Source organism: Pollicipes pollicipes, unplaced genomic scaffold, assembly GCF_011947565.3.
Source record: "Pollicipes pollicipes isolate AB1234 unplaced genomic scaffold, Ppol_2.1 Scaffold_3087;HRSCAF=3621_pilon_pilon_pilon, whole genome shotgun sequence".
NCBI classification, from domain to species: domain Eukaryota; kingdom Metazoa; phylum Arthropoda; class Thecostraca; order Pollicipedomorpha; family Pollicipedidae; genus Pollicipes; species Pollicipes pollicipes.
Window position 1 is genome coordinate 5,321,034 of NW_023596225.1, and position 18,990 is coordinate 5,340,023.

An 18,990-nucleotide genomic window follows, 5' to 3' on the forward strand; every position below is an offset into this window, starting at 1 on the left:
TCGTCGGGACGATTCCTGGGTTTGAAATCGGGCACCGTTAAATTTCGTTGACACAGGGATTCATTAACAACGCCGTATTTCCGTAGACCTTTTGGGCCAAGATGGGTTGCCCACCATCATCACTTGCAGACGACACAAAGCACTACTGAGTGAGTGCTTACTTTTTTAATCGAAATCCTGGGATAAAGGTTGTAGCTTGGCGGAGAGAATGGGTTTCACAAAATGGACCGGATTGGGGTTGGCTGAATAGTGATAAGAGGTGTAAAAGCGCCCAAAATAGCAAAAAAACGAGTTTCTCCCTGGATGTCCCAAATTCTTCTCAAAAGTGTGGGAATCAAGCAAAAATTAGCAGAGTCCATCCACGTGAAAAGGACATCATGTCTTCAGCTCTGCCTTAAAAGGGAAAACCTGCTATGTATGTGTGTAACAGTCACTTACTAAAACTGGCCCAGTGGCTCAGCTGAAAATGGTGACCTAACCTTCCACCAAAAGCCTTTTTCCCCATGGACATTGACAACTTGGATCTGTGTCCCCCATGTTACATTCTGTGTTTTCAATTATCACAAGTCTAAATTGTTATATATTCATAATTGGTTCCCTGCACAGGAATGACTTTCCATTTGAGATTAAAGTGAGCTGCCTTCCAGAAAACAAAACTTAGAATGAGGTATACTTCACAGAAAAAACATCTCAGTTAATATTAAAAAGAGACCACTAACAACTACTGATTTCATTGGTTACATTGTATAACCACCAAAGCCATATGTGCCAAATACACTTGTTTCTTTTGGGGAAGTACACATGAACTTTTATCAGGGGCAACACACACTTTAAAAAGCTGTAGCATGTGCAGCTGCATAGTCAATTGCTATTTATCCTAATCCAGGTATCATTTGAAAACCCATCAGGGATTTACAGACCGGCTTGAAATATATAAAGGAGTGAGCATGACAAAAACATAACATACTGTAAACTGAGGTGAATTTGCCACATATTGAACCAAAAATGCTTACCTACAGATACCGCTTTATACAAAATCAGCATGGCAATAATAGCAATTTGTTTAAGTACTCACAACCTAGCATACTAATAGTAAAGACAACTCATCAAAGTTCATTTTACCCTTTATGCTAACATGCATTAAGGGGGCTCAGAGGGGTACTGGGCATCCCATATCAGTCAGGCCACCCCCACCCACCCACCAACCCCCAACCCCCCTCCTTGAAATTATGAAGTGACTTTCCTGTGTGCATGCTTAAACATCTGTGGTTATTCACATTTTATACTCAAGTGTCCCTATTCACCTTTCAGCTAGCTATAACCTATTCATTTTTGATAATTTGGTTAATTAATTACACTGCCCTGGAAATCTACCAGCCATGCTTTTCACTACAGCAGCTAACTCGGAAGGACCACCCAAAGCCATCCAATTTGTGCTGGTCTTGGCAGCAGTGGTGTATTTCACACAGTGTAGATCAATAGGAACATCATATTCTTCACTCCATTTGTCTGTCCATTTGATCATCTCCAAATTATATGAAAAGGACTAATGACAAAAAAGCACCAAATGGCGAGGCAGTTAGCAATGGTGCAAGTGCAGGGTAGATTGAAATGGGGTGAAAGATTGATAATAAAATATTTCACCTTTCCCTTCTTACTATTGTGTGTTCAGAAAGACAGTTAATGTATCCCAGCCATAATTTAAGCATTCTACATGTTGGCTTGTATACTCACTGCACCAAATAGCATGTATTTACCTTTGGTCACAGCATGCATCATTATGAGGTATTGTTCCAACAAAGACAAACATGTACCACCTGCAAGAGTATGCATCATCATGAGGTCTGCAGTGTACGAACTGGGACAAAAAAAATTAGCAGGGGTGAAGTTTTGTAAAATGTGTTGATATTTTGGGGAGTTTTATGGTGAAAAAACAGATAAGCCTACCTTGAAAAACACACCAATGAAAGACTGCAGAATCCTCAGCTTTAACCAACCTTGTCTTCAAATTTGTGGGGGCTGGAGCCCAAGTGAGGGGGAGGGCCTCCTTCTCAACTAAAAAGAAAACTACACAACTAACACTCAGGCGTTTCATTCGGTCATGTTCAAATTTATCACTTCTTTCAAAAAAAAAATGATTTAAGACTGCCTTATCTAACACACAAAACGCCAAAAACAAATGCGAAAAGGACGGGAACATATTTCTCACCGGTTACCGCCTTACCTTCAAAATCCTATGACTACAAAAGCTCCAGGGGCATCGGCGTTAGATATCCTTGGCATCGGCCAACAACACTACTGGCGTGATACTGGCGCATCAAGACCAATCAAAACCATTTTGACAGGCACATCAACACTACTTTGCCACCATTCATGCAGCCGAGTCCATACTCTGGCATTAATGCACCGATTTTATTCAAACTAGTGCTAACCGAAAGCCAAAGTACAGTTTTATTGACCGCTCTGAAACTGATGACCTCAGAGTACCATCTTTATCTTCAAATAACCTTTAACACACTGCGAGGCATTGCAGCCAATTTCAAACACGAAAACCACTAGACCGACCTTCTCGCAACCTTTGCCGAGAAATAGATGTACGATTGCATCAGCTATTCTCAGACTGGTGATCTCAAGTCACCATCTTTACATTCAAAAACCGCATAAATTACTTTGAGGCGATACAGCGGGTGGCTTTTGGCCAATAGGAACGGAACCTGAGCGATCATGGGTGCCGCAGGAGGCCAACGAAGCGCCTCCCGCCAACAACTATAGGGCCCTCAGAGCAAGCAAAAGAACGCAAGACCAACGTGGTGGGCCCCTAAACGATCGGTAGTGTCCCAGCAGGCTGACGCATAAGGCCCTGCCATAGTACAAGACCCTCCGAGCGATGGGGAATCATCCAAGACCATAAATGAATACCCCTGTGCGATCAAGAGTGCACGGGCAGGTTAGCAACACAAGCCTCAATGGGAGTGAAGAGTCCTCCGTAAATGAGGCCAAAGGGGGAGAGCCCTTGATCATAGTAGAGGGCCCATGAGCATCGAGTGTCTCCGTGCCGTAACTTATATGAGCCCTAGCAAGAGCACAAAGTCATCCAAGCAAGTGGAAGGAACCCGAGACTTATAGGAAGGACCCCTGAGCAACTGAGTTTTCCCTGGCATACGCGACCCCCGAAAAAATGCATAAAGCCTTCCGGGCGAGTGGGAAGAATTTGTGGAGGAAAATCTGATGGATCAGCAGTGCCCAGGCATGGAGACAGCTAGCGTCCCAACAGCACATTGGGCCCTACGAGAAAATGCAAAGAGATCAAGGGCAGCGTGAAAAGCTCTTTAGCGATCAGATTTACCCGGCAAGTGGGCATATAGGGTCAGGCAACCAACAGCGCAATGCCTCTAGACAGCGTAATGAGCCCCAAAATTTCCCCCAAGCAACACTTCCTCAATCAACGAAGAAAAAACTTCGTTTGCCTATGAACTCTTTACTTTTGCTAACAACGGTTATTGGTCGTCTGTGGGCCGAAAGGCATCCAACTTGTGCTTTTTGTTGTAAGAAAGCTGCATCCATCCGGCCGGTTACGGGCCCCTTCGGAGTCTTTAGATCCCCTTGACATGATCCATGGCGTATGGTTCTGTGCCTGCCCGCCCCGCCCCAACCCCCCTCCCCCTCCCCACCCCTCACCCCGCACCCCCACCCCTCACCCCATCCCCGCCCCCAGCCCCCACCCTCTGCATCCGCCACCGGCCCGAGCAGCTGAACAGATGGGGCCCACCAAGAACATAAGGTCATCCATTCAACTAAGGAATATTCACGACCCAATGTGTAGGGTTTTGAACGCTCGAGTGCGCCCGAGCAGGTTAACGTATAGGGCCCCCGTCAAGAGCGTGGGGCCCTCCATTCAAATAGGGAGTACCCAAGAGCCTGTAAAGCCTGTCCCTGATACTGTGCTTGCGGATCCACCACCCACGTTAGATGGCATAACCATTACATGAGACGAAGTGCTAAGAGCACCCATTTCTCTTGCTCCAAACAAATAACGCGGTCCTGACAACCTTCCAGTAAAAATATTAGAAATGACTGTCATTTCGTTGGAGACCTCACTCACTAAGCTATTTAACATGTCTTTAAGCCAAGGTGATTTTCGTTCCACCTGAAAAGAAGAAAAGGTTCATCCCGTTTTCAAAAACAAAGGGCCAAGCCTGGATCCTGTCAAATACAGACCAATCAGTTTACTTCCTTTTGTCAAAAATTAACATTTGAGAATGGGCTGCCCTCTGAGACATAAAGTGGATACTGTCCAAAACATAGCACACGAATGCAGCCGATATATTTCACTAACAATCTTCACGCAGCTTTGGACTGAGGGGATGACTTTGTAGTCATGTAGTAGGATATTGGTAAATATTTTGACAGGGTATGACATATGGTTTTCCCAATCAAGTGCGAGAACAATTGCGGGTTGTCAGCAGCCCTCCTAAATTGGCTAGCATTATGTCTTTCAGACCGCAAGCATAAAATCGAGGTAGACAACAGTTTGAGCACCCCTGGGACAACGCATGCTTAATGCCTGCAGAGGTTGGTTCTGGTGCTTCTCCTTACGTTTATATATCACGACCCAAATGATAAGACTGAGAGCGGCATATTGTTCTTTGCCGACGATATCCCACCATACACAGCACTCATACAGCTCAGCGGCCATACAAACGTCTCTCCAACACGACGTACGTAACACACAAGGGTTCGGTAAAGACTAGCTCATCACGCTCAACGCTACGAAAACAATTCACTAAATATTCACCAACAGAAACGTAAATGACCCACCACAGCTGGCCTTTGATGGCCAACGAATCCCTCTGTTGTAAGTCACAAACACCCTGTCCTGACGATATCTACTGACTTGCATTTTCATCAGCACGTTCATGACACCATCAGTCAGTAGAACTTTTGGGCCTCTACCCACTATCGCGACTTCTGCCTCGACATGTTCTCAACGACATACACACGGTTTATAATCTCGCTATGTTTGGTTATTGTCATATAGCATAGGACGGACTTTTGACAACCAGTGACTTTGTTAGACTTGAAAGACTAAAGCACAGAGCAACCATATTAATCGCCGGTGCACCCTACAGAACACACACTTGCACGCTGTTTGACAATTTAAGACGAAACACTCTGAAGTTCCGAAGAGACATATACAAACTGACACTTCTACACCCCCTGATCCACAACCTACATCAGCTGCCAACAGTCACCTCACACCTACCTGGCACACAAGACTCACAACAGGACGTCCGCTTCGCAATGCAAAAACACTCACATTGCCACCGAACAGAACCACAGCATTCCAAAAGCTCCCACATCCTCTTCACGAGAAGATAGAACCGACTTTCGTTTGAGGTGTAATCTCTCCAGTCTCCTCGCTCCTTCAAAAGGGAAACATACCTATACCAGCGCTGCAATGTTGCTGCGCCTCCAATGTATCTCAGCATTGGATCCAAGCTTGGTAATGCGAGGACAGTTCAATGCATAGTGTTTTGAGTCTTCATATGGATTACCACACAAACAAGAGGGACTGGGTGCTGTTGAATTTGAATTTCGAACATGCGAGCGTTAGGGTCGGACATTCCCAATATCAGCGTGGTATTACACATGCATCCTAAATGCTACGCGGAGATTGGGAATCTCCGACCTTAATGTTCACATGTTCGAAATTCAAAATACCAGCAACACCTAGCCCCTCTTGTTTGCGTGGTTATCCACATAAAAACTCAAAACACTATGCATTAGATTGTCCTCACAATTATCAAATCAGAATGTCTATAAAAGAGATCACATTATCGCAAACTTTTGCGAGCTCACCCACAGAAAGCAACTCAGCATCTATCAGGAAGCGGCTTACAATATTGCACCGGGCAGCAGACATTAAAAATTTTCCAAGCATTTTTTCCTCGAACTAAACGATTCGCCTAAGAAGTTGCAGCGGGCGCGGGCAGCGGACGGGTGACTGGATGGCGGTACCGCGCCGGGCGTCCGCCGCCGGCCGTAAACGGCTCTATTCGCGAACCGGAGCGGCGGCAGGACGCCTGGCCCGTCCCAGCTTGCAGATCGGACGAGTGGGCCGTGGATCGTAGGCTCCCTGGCGGCAATGGCTATTGTTTGATTTTGTTAGGAGAGGCGCTCAGATGTGAGCGTTCCACTGTTGCGCCAATCCGCACATTATATCATATACTGATTCATGCTCACAGTAGAAAATAAACAATAAACGGCCGCAGCCTAACACCGCACATCTGCCCTACCGTGCATCCCGTTTCAAGAGCACTTGCAATAAGCATCGCACACTGCACTCTACTACCCTTGCCCTGGGCACACCGCGTCACTACCTTCATTACCAAATACTTCGCAAAACGAGAAAGCGAACTGTACATAGTCATAATTACTTTAATCATATCTGTGTGATGTATCCCGATACCATCGTTACATTTCACTCGGTCTCATGCGAAGCCGGGTTTACTGCAGTTTAGCTTTCGCGGCTACGGCGAAAGGTTGCCTCGGCCGATCAGCTGATCGTTCGCGCCAACCTGCCTGTGGTCAAGCGCGTGCAGTTTGGCGCGTAGATGAAGATGCTCTTAGTGGTCGGGTGGGGAGGATTCTCTAACGTAGCTTTTCGGCACCGGCCAATAGGCATATCGTTTGTCGCGTGGCATTTGCGTGGAAGTTGGTCTTTGGAGAAGGGCTCAGCGTGAAATGAAGCTTCGAGCGAGGAGATAGGTAAGGAGACAAACACCGTTGCCTGGCATGACTGCAAGCGTCGACAAAATAAGGATTATCTTATCACAAAGCATCATAGCCAAAAAACAATGCAGCAATAACATAACATGTAAGACACAGCGAGAGCAGGCACTTCCTTTTTTTGGACGCATACACGTACGGCAATGCACATGCAGAAGGGAAATTACCATCAACCACATATTCCTGAGTATTTTAGTCAGCTTGTGAAACAAATAATAACAGGGTAAATCGGGCTATTTATTACGGTGGCGATACAAGTATGTCAATGATAGAATGGTTTAGGATCACTGCTCACATACGTCTTCCAGATCTGCACCAACACCGTTTATGGAGCGTCCCTAAATGCAGCCAATTACTCCCTGACGTGATGCGTTCGGACCGGAAAAAGTGACAGCGTCTGGGCTGGATCCACTCGATCCTAGCAGAGGTGATGCGCATGACAAAGGTGCTGCTACGTTGATTCTCCTCGGTGTCGTCATCAAACGAAGCGAGTTTTCAGCTTCTGTCGCGCGCTGAAACTGCAATCAGTTGTGGCTGAGCCGGCGGGCAGGGTCACGAGAAGACCATCGAGTTTAAAGACTTCAGAGATGGGTTTCCACGCGTTGTCCTCTCATTGCGAAGAATGGATTGAGGGATTGATTTGCCCTCTTTGAGAATGGCAAGCGGGCAGCTGCTCCTCTGCCGTCCGGTGACGCTGCCCCTGAGCGCCTCCGCGGGGTTGGTATACCCAGCTTCTACGTTACCAATAAGAATGTTACGGGCTTGAAAAGAGGGAAGAAATGAATGAGAGTTGCAGGTTGCGTGGGCGGCGTGTCAAAAGATAATAGAATGAAAACAAAACGCATTTGAAGTCTGTCCCAATGACTCAGATGGCTAGAGCTCCTGCCTTCCGATTCATCCAACCGTGGTGGGGGGGGTTCGCGTCGACTAGGCGTCCACTGTTTGTAGTTGACAAGTATGGCCTGCGGCCGGAGGCAGCGGCCGCGCTAAAAGTCAGGTGACGTGAGAGGGCGGGATGGGCTGTGGCGTGCCTTACGGCACCTTTAACTTTCGCCACCAACTTCTTGTCGTGGACTTCCTGCCTTAGCTTTCTGCTGTGGACCTGAAATTGCACGACAGCTCAATAGGTTAGCGCACACATTAAGCACTGCTAAACGTGGGCTTGGATCCAAAAAATCCATCCATCAAAAAAGGCTTGCATTAAATACTTACAAAAGATACGTGCTTCATGAATAGCACAAACGAAAAAAACCCGAATGGTGGGGTAGGAGGCATTGGGACACCTAAAGGTTTTCCAGTGGACCGCAAAAATAAAACAGCGAAATTCCCACAAAATTGTATTATACCATTTCTCTAGGAATGTAGCCAAAATCCCAGTGGGGTCAATCTACCAATTCCAATACATCTACCAATCTTCCAATTTACTTGCGCCAAAGGTGATATTTCCGTGGAAAACCTGCAAATTAGGACCAAAATCCTGCAAATCACTCACTACCCAGCGCGAGTCTTTCGGCCCAGACGGTGATGTTTCCCTTGTCAACATCCCTGTGTACGTTTCGGAATCTCCTATGGCAGTCTCTGTCTAATGTCGGCAATTGTGAATGGCATCGTAGAGCAGGATGTTGGTTTGGGATAGGTGGGGTGAATTGATCTGAGAAAACTATGGCTTATTACCTGCCTGTATTGAGCTAAAAACTCATCATTCATCTCAATGATGTTATTCAGTGAACTATGCTCATAATTTTTAACCAATTTCTGGAATCGAGAGGCATAAAGCGTATTACAAGTGTACTTAATTTGACAGTGATTCAGAAAACATGGGACGAGTCACTCAATGGCAATGTTCTAAAGCTGATTCGTGCTAATCCGGCCAGGCACTGCCAGAATGCTCGCTGAAAGAAGTTCCGGTCCGATTTATAATGTCGTAGAATGTTTAAAGATTAAGCCAGTAAACGCACATTTTTAGACACATCGGGACGCTCCTGCAATATTCGCCAAATCTCTCCAAACTTAAACAAGGTATGAGGGTTACCATTTGTGAACCTCGGTCTGACCTTAGCCAGCGCAGTGACCTACTTGGAAATTTGATTTTTTTCCGGGTGTTAAAACGGATACACAAAAAGGCACATATATTTTGCATTGCTCCACTCCGCCCTTTTTTGCTAGCCCCGGAAACAATAAGGGGGCTAAAGACTTTTGTAGCCCCTGCCGAGCCTGGCTTAAGTCTTGTCTCCATTTTAAACAAATATTCAGTTACAGCAGAAAAAAGCACCAAGGATGTCCTTCGAATTGTCACTCCAGTAATGTAAACGAATACAGTGATCGGTAAGCAAAATGCAATGTAGTGACGCTCTCATACAGTAGGCAACTTAGATACAAAATGTTTCAGTACCCACAATGAACAGAAAAGATACGCCAGGTTGCAGTGGCGTATCTATTTGCGTTCTAAAACTACTGCAAAAACACAACAGTGGAAGTGGTGATATGTGATGGGCATGGAAGACAGCGTACGGAAAAACCAGCCGCGTTTGGGAAATGAGGATTTTGGTATTGCAGTACGTATGCTACAATTCAATATCAGTTTTCACCTTTCCCTTCAAAAATGTCAACTCAAAAATGAAGGGGGAAATTTCGCCGTCCCCCTCCGGGTGGCACCGGCCGCGGTCACTTGTGACCCATGATGGGGCTACATCAGGCCGTCCCGTCATGGTTTCTTTCCCAGCTATAATCGAGCAAGTGTCCACTATGCTAAACAAGAGCAGCCGGATGATAGTCAACGAGACCAGTGTTGAACTGGATATCCCACACGCAAGCTCTTGGCACCGCCACACAGCAGAGGAAGATCGCAGATCCCAATGTGGTATATGTTTCACCTCCTCAGAAATGGACGGAAACAGCGCCACGTCAACATCACGCTCCCTCATTTAGCTGGTTCCCTCCGAGAAGACAACAATCTGACACGACAATTTTCTGAAGAGTATCGTGGTCTGTGACGAAATCTAGGCTCGCTCGCGGAAGTCAGAACACGACAGAGCCAGCACACTGGAGTAGGTAAGGGCGTCCGCAACGCACTGTCGAGACGAAGCATCCGTCAGCTCCCAAGAACACCCACAGTTGCAATGAAATGCCCTTGTCACAGCTGCCAACCAAAGGACTGTCTTGCAACATTTATTCGGCTCGCGACGATGCTGCATTTGAATACTGAATCGTCATAACACATGTCCGTCATCCGGTCCTCTGCGTGCTTCATTTTCCATCGCATTTAATCACCGAAGCATGTGAAGATGACAAGAGCCTTTCACAAAGTTTACGTGCATAAACAAAATGTTGTCCATGTCCATGCAAAGTGGCTTAAATGGGCAATACTGCACCGCATGATATCACTCGTCGGCATGGCTGGCCAAAGTCTGATACTGTTCTCTTATATCGGGTAATATCCAAACTAATTGCTCAAGACTTACTGGTACTGGTCCTGGTACTGGTAACTAGTAAAGTTCCCCAGCCATTGGACGTCATAAAAGCTGGGTATTATGGATGCTCGATGTTATGAACTTTGGATGTTGCGGTTAAGGGTGCTGCAAGCTAGTATGTTAAGATTCGCCCCAGTTCCGGGCATTTGTTGATCTTTTATTCATATGAACGCTGAATGCTGCGGTTTTGGACGCTTTGGCCAGTGGACGTTATGAACCCTGGATGTTTCACCACCCATCGTCTTCAATACTCATCTGTCGATAGGTCATTTTCCGATGGATTTGACTACACTATTCGCAGAAGAACTGGTCGCTGCATTACGCACGACTGCACCTGGAAAGAAATGGCGTGTCCAAAGAACGCCACCATTAACCAGGTAGACGGCTCGCATGACGCGAGATAAGCGGCCATTGTGAGTCATTACAAATGGTGTAATTAACCCACTTGGGCACCCCAGAACTGACACAATCTCATTCTGCGTGAATGGCAAATACAACAGTCAAGTCTAAGAGCTAATTGTGTCACCATATGGGCCGCCACGTTGTTCCGAAAAAGGCTGCTAGCCCGTGTGGAGTTTACTTGGTGCCACCTACGAAGAAATGAAATGTTTTTTGCTGAATTGAAAGAACAATGCCCGGTTGTCGCCTCGATGTCGAAAACGCAGCCTCATTTTAGTCACAATAGGGCTCAATAGGCATTTTGATTATGGTGGGCCTCCTATATGGACATCATTTGAAACCCACCGTCTTCCCATGCTGAGTTCATGGCTCACCTGAACCCATTTAAACCATTTGAAACCCATATGCTGCCCATATGTATGTGCTGGGTGGCGCAAGCTGTTCAGCATTGGCAGGGACCCCTTCATCGTCTTGGGGCCCCGATAGGCGCAAGGTGTCCTTTGACCGACCCATAAGGGTCCGACCTACGGGCCGGGGTCGTACCCCGGTCAGTCGTTTGGGCCATCATCATTTGGGTCGTCTGTCCTGATGGGCCCGAAGGCCCACAGGGCAAAAGGGATGCGTGTCCCCTGAGCTCCCCCCCCCCCCCCCCCCCACTGTCTGCGCCCATTGGCGTGCTGGTATGCACACGAAACTCGATACGAGTCACCGACTCGCTCTCAGAACGCAGCTCCAAGGCGAATTACGACGTCCGCATCCCACAACTGTCGGCTTTTGACACCAGTTTGGTTTAACATGTGCCCGTTTTTTGCTGACAGACCAAACACCCTAAATTCTAGTAGTTCTTTACTTCGTGCCATATTTTGGTGAGTTGTGCCCCTTATTTGGTACTGTCAGCTAATTTGATAACTACTGTTCTTTCCAGCTTTCTCTTTCATGTATTTAGGGATTAAAGTCAGCATTTCGGTAAAAGACCACGATAAGCCGGTGGTGAAAACGTCCATGTTGGTGACACTCATCCAACCAGGGGAAACGTTTCCTTTGACTGTGATTCATCCAATTTGGTGGGAAGTTGGATTTAGGCTATTTTAAGTTTATTTCTGGTGATCGGCTTATAGGGAGCCATGTAGTTAACAAAAACATGTGCACGATTGGTGTGTATCGCTGTCATATGAGGGCTTTGAAATATGATGTGAAAATTTTCAAGGATTTGTAGATAAATGTTTCTTAAGATGAAATATGGCTTACAATATGGAATGACATATTCACAAACTGTTCTGCACTAGGCATCAACCTCCGGTTGCCGCCGCCATTTTCCGACTCGACAAAGGTAGACAGTTGTGGCGCCGGTGGGAGCGTGCGTTAGCGGGCAGGGGCAGGTAAAGGGGGGTTGAGCAATTGTTCAGGATTTGGGGCATCGACGTTTGAGCGCGTGTGTGGGCACGTGTGTTTGTGAAGATTGTGGGTAGGTGGCTAGTTTGGCTGACTGCAAGATATTGCATTTGGAAGCAAGATTGGCGACTGGTTTTCCTCGAGATGCTTGGATTCGGCGGTTTTGCTATGGTAAGCAACTGTGTGTATCCCGAGGGGTGCAAGTAGGTGCTTCCCAATATTTCAAGCTGCATTTTCCGCCTTAGAAACGAACGCCGCCATTGTGTGTGAAGAATGGGAAAATGATATTGATGCATGTATATATAAGTGGTGTTCAGTGGGTATTGAATATTTCTTCTGTATGTCCACTTTGAGCACTAATTTTTGTTTCTTCTGTGCTGCCATTATTTTGCTGAAGTTGACCAGTTATCTTGCATTAGCTGGCCATAAGTGGCATTAGTTGTTTTTTTGTTCTTGTGCATCAGGATCTGGTACAATGCAATGAGGTGATCCAACTTTTGTTCAGACATGGCTGTTTGTATGCTTGCAAAAGTCTACACTAGTTTTAGTTGCATTCATTGTTTTGCATGTAATATTTAGAACAGGAAAAAAGAAACTGTGGAATGATATTGTGCTTGAGTTGAACAATGACTATGTGATAAATTGCTCAAGATGTGTGTATATTACAGGGAATGTTTCACCTATGTAGATGCTTGTATGTGGTTTTGAACTGAAATAGCCACCTAGAAGATCATCTGGTGGAGTCCCAAGCCCTGCCCTTTCAAAGACCTAAGTCTGTCCAAATTCTGGGTTACACATCTGCAGAGATGTGCAGGCTGCCAGGGTGATTATTTTTATGTCACATAGGCATCCCTGGTGCCATGATAACATCATTAAAATCCTCTCCTATTGGCCATAGGGTGATCAGGGCCAAGAAAAATATTTGTCTAGTGGCCATATCTGGCCTTCATGAGCATGACTTCCAGATCAGCTATCCATTGGCACTCTCAGTATTGTTAAATATATAATCATGCAATTAAGCTATGACATAGCTCAGAGCATATATGTTAAACAAGGAGGCTGTGTTGTCTAGATCAACCTTTTCTGTGTGGCAGCATCCCAATGGCTATATGTGAGCTTTTTTCATCATGCCTAATGTTCAGTATGTTCTAGTTGAGGGCATTTTTAAGTTCAGAACTTTGACAGACAGCAAAAGTTTACTTCTCAGCAAATATTCTCATCATGTCATTTTTTATTGTGTCATGGGACGTTTGTATGACAGGAGAAGGGCTTCCAAATGGGCCAGATGGCATTATCACCCTAGTGGATATATCCTCCTTCAGTACTTCAGCTTCTTCATAGCACAGTTTTTCTTTAAGATGCCACCACTGTCAAACTTTCTGTGTTATGTAGCCCAAAACATGATCTGTTTTTTATATTTGCATTTAAAGCATAGCATTGGATAAGAGCCAATTCAAGTTTTTGGTTCCTGAAATTGCTGAAATTGTTTGCTCACATGCATCACACATCAATATCAAGTCATAGAAAGGGTAGAGCTTTAGCTGCACCATGATTATCAGAATGGCTGTCTTGGTTTGAAACCTGATATGCATGTGAGGCATTCCCTTTAAGACAAGATAATGGTGGTAGGCCAGAGAAGTTGCCTATTGTTACATTAACAAATGTTGCTGTTTTGTTAAAATTGGGCCTCATACTGACATACATTTTCAAAGTTACATATTTTCATATTATACTGTCCTGAGTGTGTATTTGAAAAGAAGCTGATTTCTATACACCCTGGATGCATATTTCATACATGCAGTATGCAGCTGAATGGAATGCTGTCTCTGCCATGCCAGCTGCATTGTGTACCAGGGAGCTAGATACCACACAGTAGCTCTGGTGATGATTCCTTGTTTAAAATGCAACATTTGCCATGGAAGCTGCTGTGTCGCACATGGTTTCACAGATGTAAAATGTTCAAGGAAAAATTGCAGATCATTGTCATCCCCTGGTCATGGCAGGGTCGAGGAGCTGCATATAGAGCACTTAGTGTGCTTTGGCCACCTAGTGATTTTACACCAGTGAGCTCTCTTATCATCTCACTGAGTGAGGATACAAACTTTCCCAACCAGAGAACAACAACAACAATGCAAGCTAAGGTGCACTGATCATCTGTGATACACTGCTTAAACTGAAAGCAGCTTGTGTGCACATCGTCCTTGACATTGGTCAGGCCATGCCACAGTTCACTCACTTCTCCCTCCATAGCATACCCTGTGCACTAATGTCATGCACTCTGCCTTTTTGAAAGGCAGATATTTTTCTCCAAATGGTATGCATGTAGCCCATGAATTCCACAAGCTGTGTCCCAGGACTTCAGGTTGTGATAAAAAACAGCACTACTACTAGCCAGTGCCACTGCAGTGACCATTTACCAGGTTGTGAAAGGGATGTTGCCTCTTGCACCTGTCTGGCCAAAGTAATTTTGGCATAACTCCCCAGCTTCTTATGCCATTTTAAACCTGGCAGCACTTTAAAGTTAATCATAAAATGCCAAGGATTAATTAACTTCATTGTTCATATCTGCATTAGTTGATGTGGCAGTGATGTTGTTTTAGACCCAGGTGTGTTGAATGCTTCTGATGTGTCCTTAGATATTGATAAGTATCATCAAAAGTGTTGTCATTTATGACTCGGTACTAAGGCTGTGATTTTTGTGAACAGTTAATCCATGCATTAGTGGCAACTAGTTTTGTTATGCTGAGATGCTGTTACTTTTTATATTTCTGCTAGCAACAGAAGTGACCAAAATTGTTTGGTTGCATGTTTGCCCTGAGCTTTCCTGTGTTACACATGCAAGGAATATGCTCCTAGATGACTTGAGTTAACCAAAATAATTGGTTGCATGTACCCTAGGATGTGCATTTTGTGGACTTTCATCATGTCTGTGTTATACAAGAAAGAAAGGAAAAGTCCCATGAAGTCCCCAGTGCATTGGAGAGGCATATTGAGTACCAGCTTGCCAGCTTTATCCACCTCATTTCTTGGCATGTGTTTGTGATGCCTGTGAAGTTACAATGTGATCTGCAGATTGATTGATTTATTTTCTCACAGATATCTACAACATCTGTCATATGTTGTGGATTGGTAGCAAACCCCCCAAAAATTGTGTAGAAGATAGGCAGTTTTGGGAAATCCACACCAGTCCCTAGATGCACTTATTATATATTCTGAATGGCATTCTTGTGCTTTTTCTTGGAGCTGATTGTTCAGGAAGTCAGAGACAGGGAATAAACTTGGTGGCATCAAACCCTTGTGCCTCCATGTTTCTGGCTAGTTTTGATGTACTGTACTTTTGGAGTACATGGATAATGGAAACATTGCAGACCAAAATTAAGTAATGGTTGCATCTAGTCTGCGGTTTGGTGTACATTTTCCATGCCAACTTTGAAAATGATTCACAGTTTTCCACACTTTCTTCATACAAAATATTGCTTGTGCTGTGGGGTAGGATTTTCCTTGGCATACAGCACGGTTTCCGGGCGTCCAAAAACCTGAGAATGGTCATGTATTTTTGAAACGGCTCTCAGGATGATTACTCGGGAAAACAAGGTTCAACATTTTTCCAAACACTGCCAACATCTGTTATGACTTCAAATCTATTTAAGGACAGCAGAAGGCAGAAGCATATCGTTTCACAACAGTACGGCATGCCAACAACCTGCAGCACATCTGCGGGGGCAGCCGATACTTTCGGACAATTCAACGCCATGTGCACACTGCCTCCGCCGCCTGAGCAGAGCAGGCTGCACGAGCCGGGGCGCTCAGGCGACCGGGCAGTCGTCCTGTGGGGTAGGCACCAGCGGCGCGGTGTGGAGGCCGTCGGCCTCCAGCCGCGTCAGCAGCGTCTCCAGCGCGGCCTGCTCGCTCGGCGCCGGCCGCTGCTGCCGCGTCAGGACCAGCACCGCACGCGCGTGGAAGCCCCGGTACTGGCGACACAGCTGCAGCATGCTGTGCTGCCGGTAGTCGGTCGCTATCACCATGTAGTCGGAGCTCGCGGTTCGGAGCAGGCCGTCGTCCAGCCGCGCCACGTCCGCCGTCTCGTACCGGCTGCCGTCGGCCGCGTCCAGGCGCGTCTCGTTTATCCGGACGCGACCGTCGGCGAGCGGCGTCAGCACCAGCCGCGTGCAACGCGCCCGGAAGCCGGGGTCCCTGTAGCGCATCTGCTCGTACCAGATGCCGGCGAGCCTCCCGATGGCGACGTCCGTCTGGCGGGGCGCCTGCGGACACAGGCCCAGCTCGGAGAAGTTTGCGCCACACAGGCTGACAGCAGTTAGCAGCAACAGCGGCAGCACAGGCAGCGGCGGTGACATGTCGGTGCAGTTCGCTGTCACACCGGATCGAGACTAAGCGATCAACGGCTGGCGGTCGCCTTAAATCCACGTGTTCACCGAACATCCCCATTGACGTTATGTAAGACGCATCTTTTACGATCTACGGAACGGGGTGGCCCGGCATTTCACTGGTAAACCTGCGAGGAAGCGTTATATAAACGTAATCCCTCAAACCGGTTATGTGCTGTCCGGTTGGCTTTGCGCTGCGTTGCAGTAGATAAGCTGCATCTGGTACAGTCGCCGGCGGCTGCAGCACATGGGACGAACGACATCGCTGGAGCTTCAAAATCCAATTTGAAACGGCTGTTTTGATTTGGCTGTTAAACTCTGTTCAAATTCATGGATATTTCCAAATGATTCCACACACATGGGCCATTGTGCGATGCGGGCCGTTGTCCGAGTAATTCTGCGTTTGCAAGGCAAATTATGAAACGCTTAAGATGTGATACACATAACATAAAGATACTGACTACAGCTGATACACGATTGTTGAACACGTGGACACGTGGAACGAACGCTTAGTAAAACCTGGCGCGGTCAAAAATATTGATCAGGCTGTGAAACAAAGATGGCTGAGCCCCAGGAAGCCGGGCTGACGTGAGCCATCGATGGCTGTGACCTGGTCTGATTCAGAGCCGGGAGGGAGGTGGCAACGGCATGTCGGTGTGCGGGCCGTTTGATGGCTGTGGTCCCGGGCTGTGTGGTCTCATCCATCTTTCCCGTCCCCAGGATGCCGCCTGCTGCCACTGCTAGAAGGACAGCTGCATCATGTACAATGGCATAGGACTGCAGACAGTTCGTGGATCAGGCACCAACGGGTACGTACAGAACAATCTCTCGTTCGTAAAGCACACCCGTGATAAGGTTAAGTACAGGGACGAGGAGGACCTGAAGCGACTAGACGCCCAGGTGAACCGCGAGCCCAACGAGGAGATACTCGACCATCAGCGCAAGCGCAAGATCGAACTCAAGTGCGTGGAATACCAGGAGTTGTTGCAGGAGCAGGGCCTTTCGCCGGACACGCTGCAGCGACGTGTCGACAGGTACCGCGAGAAGCTCGCCGACAAGCTTCCCAAGGAGAAGTCAAAGCCGGAGCGTGACGAGCAGGGCCGCCTGGTAGCCAAGGAGTCGCACCAAATGGCCGAGGCGCAGCAGGAAAAGAACGCGAGATTGAAGGAAGCTTTTGGCATCTCAGAACATTTCGTGGAGGGCAGCAGCTTCGACCCAAACCGGCGCGCGAAGGAGGACGAGGCACGTAAGGAAAAGGAGTTGAAGAACAAGGAGAAAGCGGCGGTGGCCCGCTCACCGAGCGTCAGTGTCAGTCCCTCTCCCAAGAAAAAGCATAAGAAGGATAAATCCAGGGCCGACAAGAAGGCGAAGAAAGCCAAGAAGCAAAAGGACGACAGAGAAAAGACCAAGTCTCACAAGAAAAAGAGCAAGGACCGGAAGAAGAAGGCGAAGAAGCGACGCGACAAGTCACCCGAGTCGTCCGACTCTGAGGGCAGTCGCTCGGGCTCGGCCGACGACTCTGCTGACGAGGAGGAAATGGCTGAGCGCAACGGCTCGCCGGCGCCGGCGCCACGCAGGGCCAGCCGCTCGCCGGCGCCGCGCGCGCGTCGCTCCCCCAGCGCTGAGAAGCCGATTCGAAACGGCGCCCGCCACCAGAGCGATGACAGCGGCGACTCGCCTCCGCCGACCAAGAAGCCCCGCGCGCGCAGTCCCGAGTCGGCCCCGGCTCGGCAGCGCCACGACAGTTCCGACTCGGAGCCGCCACCGCCGCGTGCGCAAAAGGGTGGCTCGCCCACTGCTAGCCCAGCGAAGGCGGGCCGGCGGCGGCCCGTGTCACCGTCGCCCGCGCCGCGCCGCAGCCCCAGCACGCAGTCTGACCAGGTCGGCAAGGCTGAGCGCAGCAGTAGACACAGCCCCAGTGCCAGCCCAGTCGACAAGCAGACTGCGAAAAGCGGTGGCGGCCGGCGCGGCAGCTCGTCGCCTGAGGCGCGGCGACCACGCTCGCCGTCGCCGGCAAAGCGCCGCTCGGCGCGCCGCAGCCGCAGCTCGAGTGCGTCCTCTGACGACTCCCGCGACCGGCGCGAGCGGCGTCAGCGCTCGGACAGCCGAGGCCGCCGTCGCCGCTCACGCTCGCGCAGCCGCGACCGTCGCCGCTCGCGCTCCCGCAGCGACCGACGCCGCTCGCCATCGCGTGGCAAGGACCGCCGACGCCGCTCGCGTTCCCGCAGCGGGGGCCGGCGCCGTCGCTCCCGCACGCGCAGCCCGGTGCGACGTCGCTCGCGCACGCGCAGTCCGGTGCGGCGCCGCTCCCGCACACGAAGTCCCGTCCGGCGCCGCTCCCGCACGCGCAGCCCGGTGCGCCGTCGTTCCCGTACGCGCAGTCCAGTTCGTCGTCGCTCTCGTACGCGTAGCCCCGTGCGCCGTCGCTCTCGCACGCGCAGCCCCGTGCGCCGTCGTAGTCCCGTGCGTCGTCGTTCTCGCACGCGCAGCCCGGCGCCGCCACGTCGTCGACGTCGCTCCAGCTCGTCGGACCGCGGCGGCGCGCGCGCAGCACC

General features: G+C 48.5%; 3 protein-coding genes across 5 annotated transcripts in view; 1 reads left to right on the top strand and 2 right to left on the bottom strand.

Annotated features, from left to right (window-relative positions):
• The window catches only part of LOC119089414 (protein phosphatase 1H), a 45,273-nt gene extending 42,784 nt beyond the window's left edge, over nt 1-2,489 (bottom strand). For all 3 annotated transcript variants that reach the window (XM_037212083.1, XM_037212084.1, XM_037212082.1), the window contains exon 1: nt 2,225-2,489. The gene's annotated coding sequence lies outside the window, so the exon portion shown is untranslated. The remainder of the gene's footprint in view (nt 1-2,224) is intronic.
• Nucleotides 2,490-11,984: 9,495 nt separating this feature from the next.
• On the top strand, nt 11,985-18,964 carry LOC119089280 (serine/arginine repetitive matrix protein 2; the record flags this gene model as incomplete). The annotated part of the gene is made up of 3 exons (XM_037211945.1): nt 11,985-12,221; nt 17,156-18,624; nt 18,664-18,964. Coding segments are annotated over exons 2-3 (1,731 nt in total), but the record flags the coding sequence as incomplete, so codon positions are not given.
• LOC119089279 (apolipoprotein D-like) lies at nt 15,857-16,405 on the bottom strand. Its single transcript, XM_037211944.1, has 2 exons — nt 16,007-16,405; nt 15,857-15,877 (listed from the first exon to the last, which is right to left on the bottom strand). The coding sequence occupies exons 1-2, from the start codon at nt 16,403-16,405 to the stop codon at nt 15,857-15,859; spliced, it is 420 nt and encodes a 139-aa protein (XP_037067839.1).
• Nucleotides 18,965-18,990: the final 26 nt, after the last annotated feature.

What these genes read in the sequence shown, in the direction of transcription:
- LOC119089279 (XM_037211944.1), bottom strand. Translation starts at nt 16,405, where the DNA reads ATGTCACCGCCGCTGCCTGTGCTGCCGCTGTTGCTGCTAACTGCTGTC. An exon ending in GCCAGTACCGGGGCTTCCAC is followed by an intron (nt 15,878 to 16,006) that starts GCGCGTGCGGTG and finishes CCTACCCCACAG; the next exon opens with GACGACTGCCCGGTCGCCTG.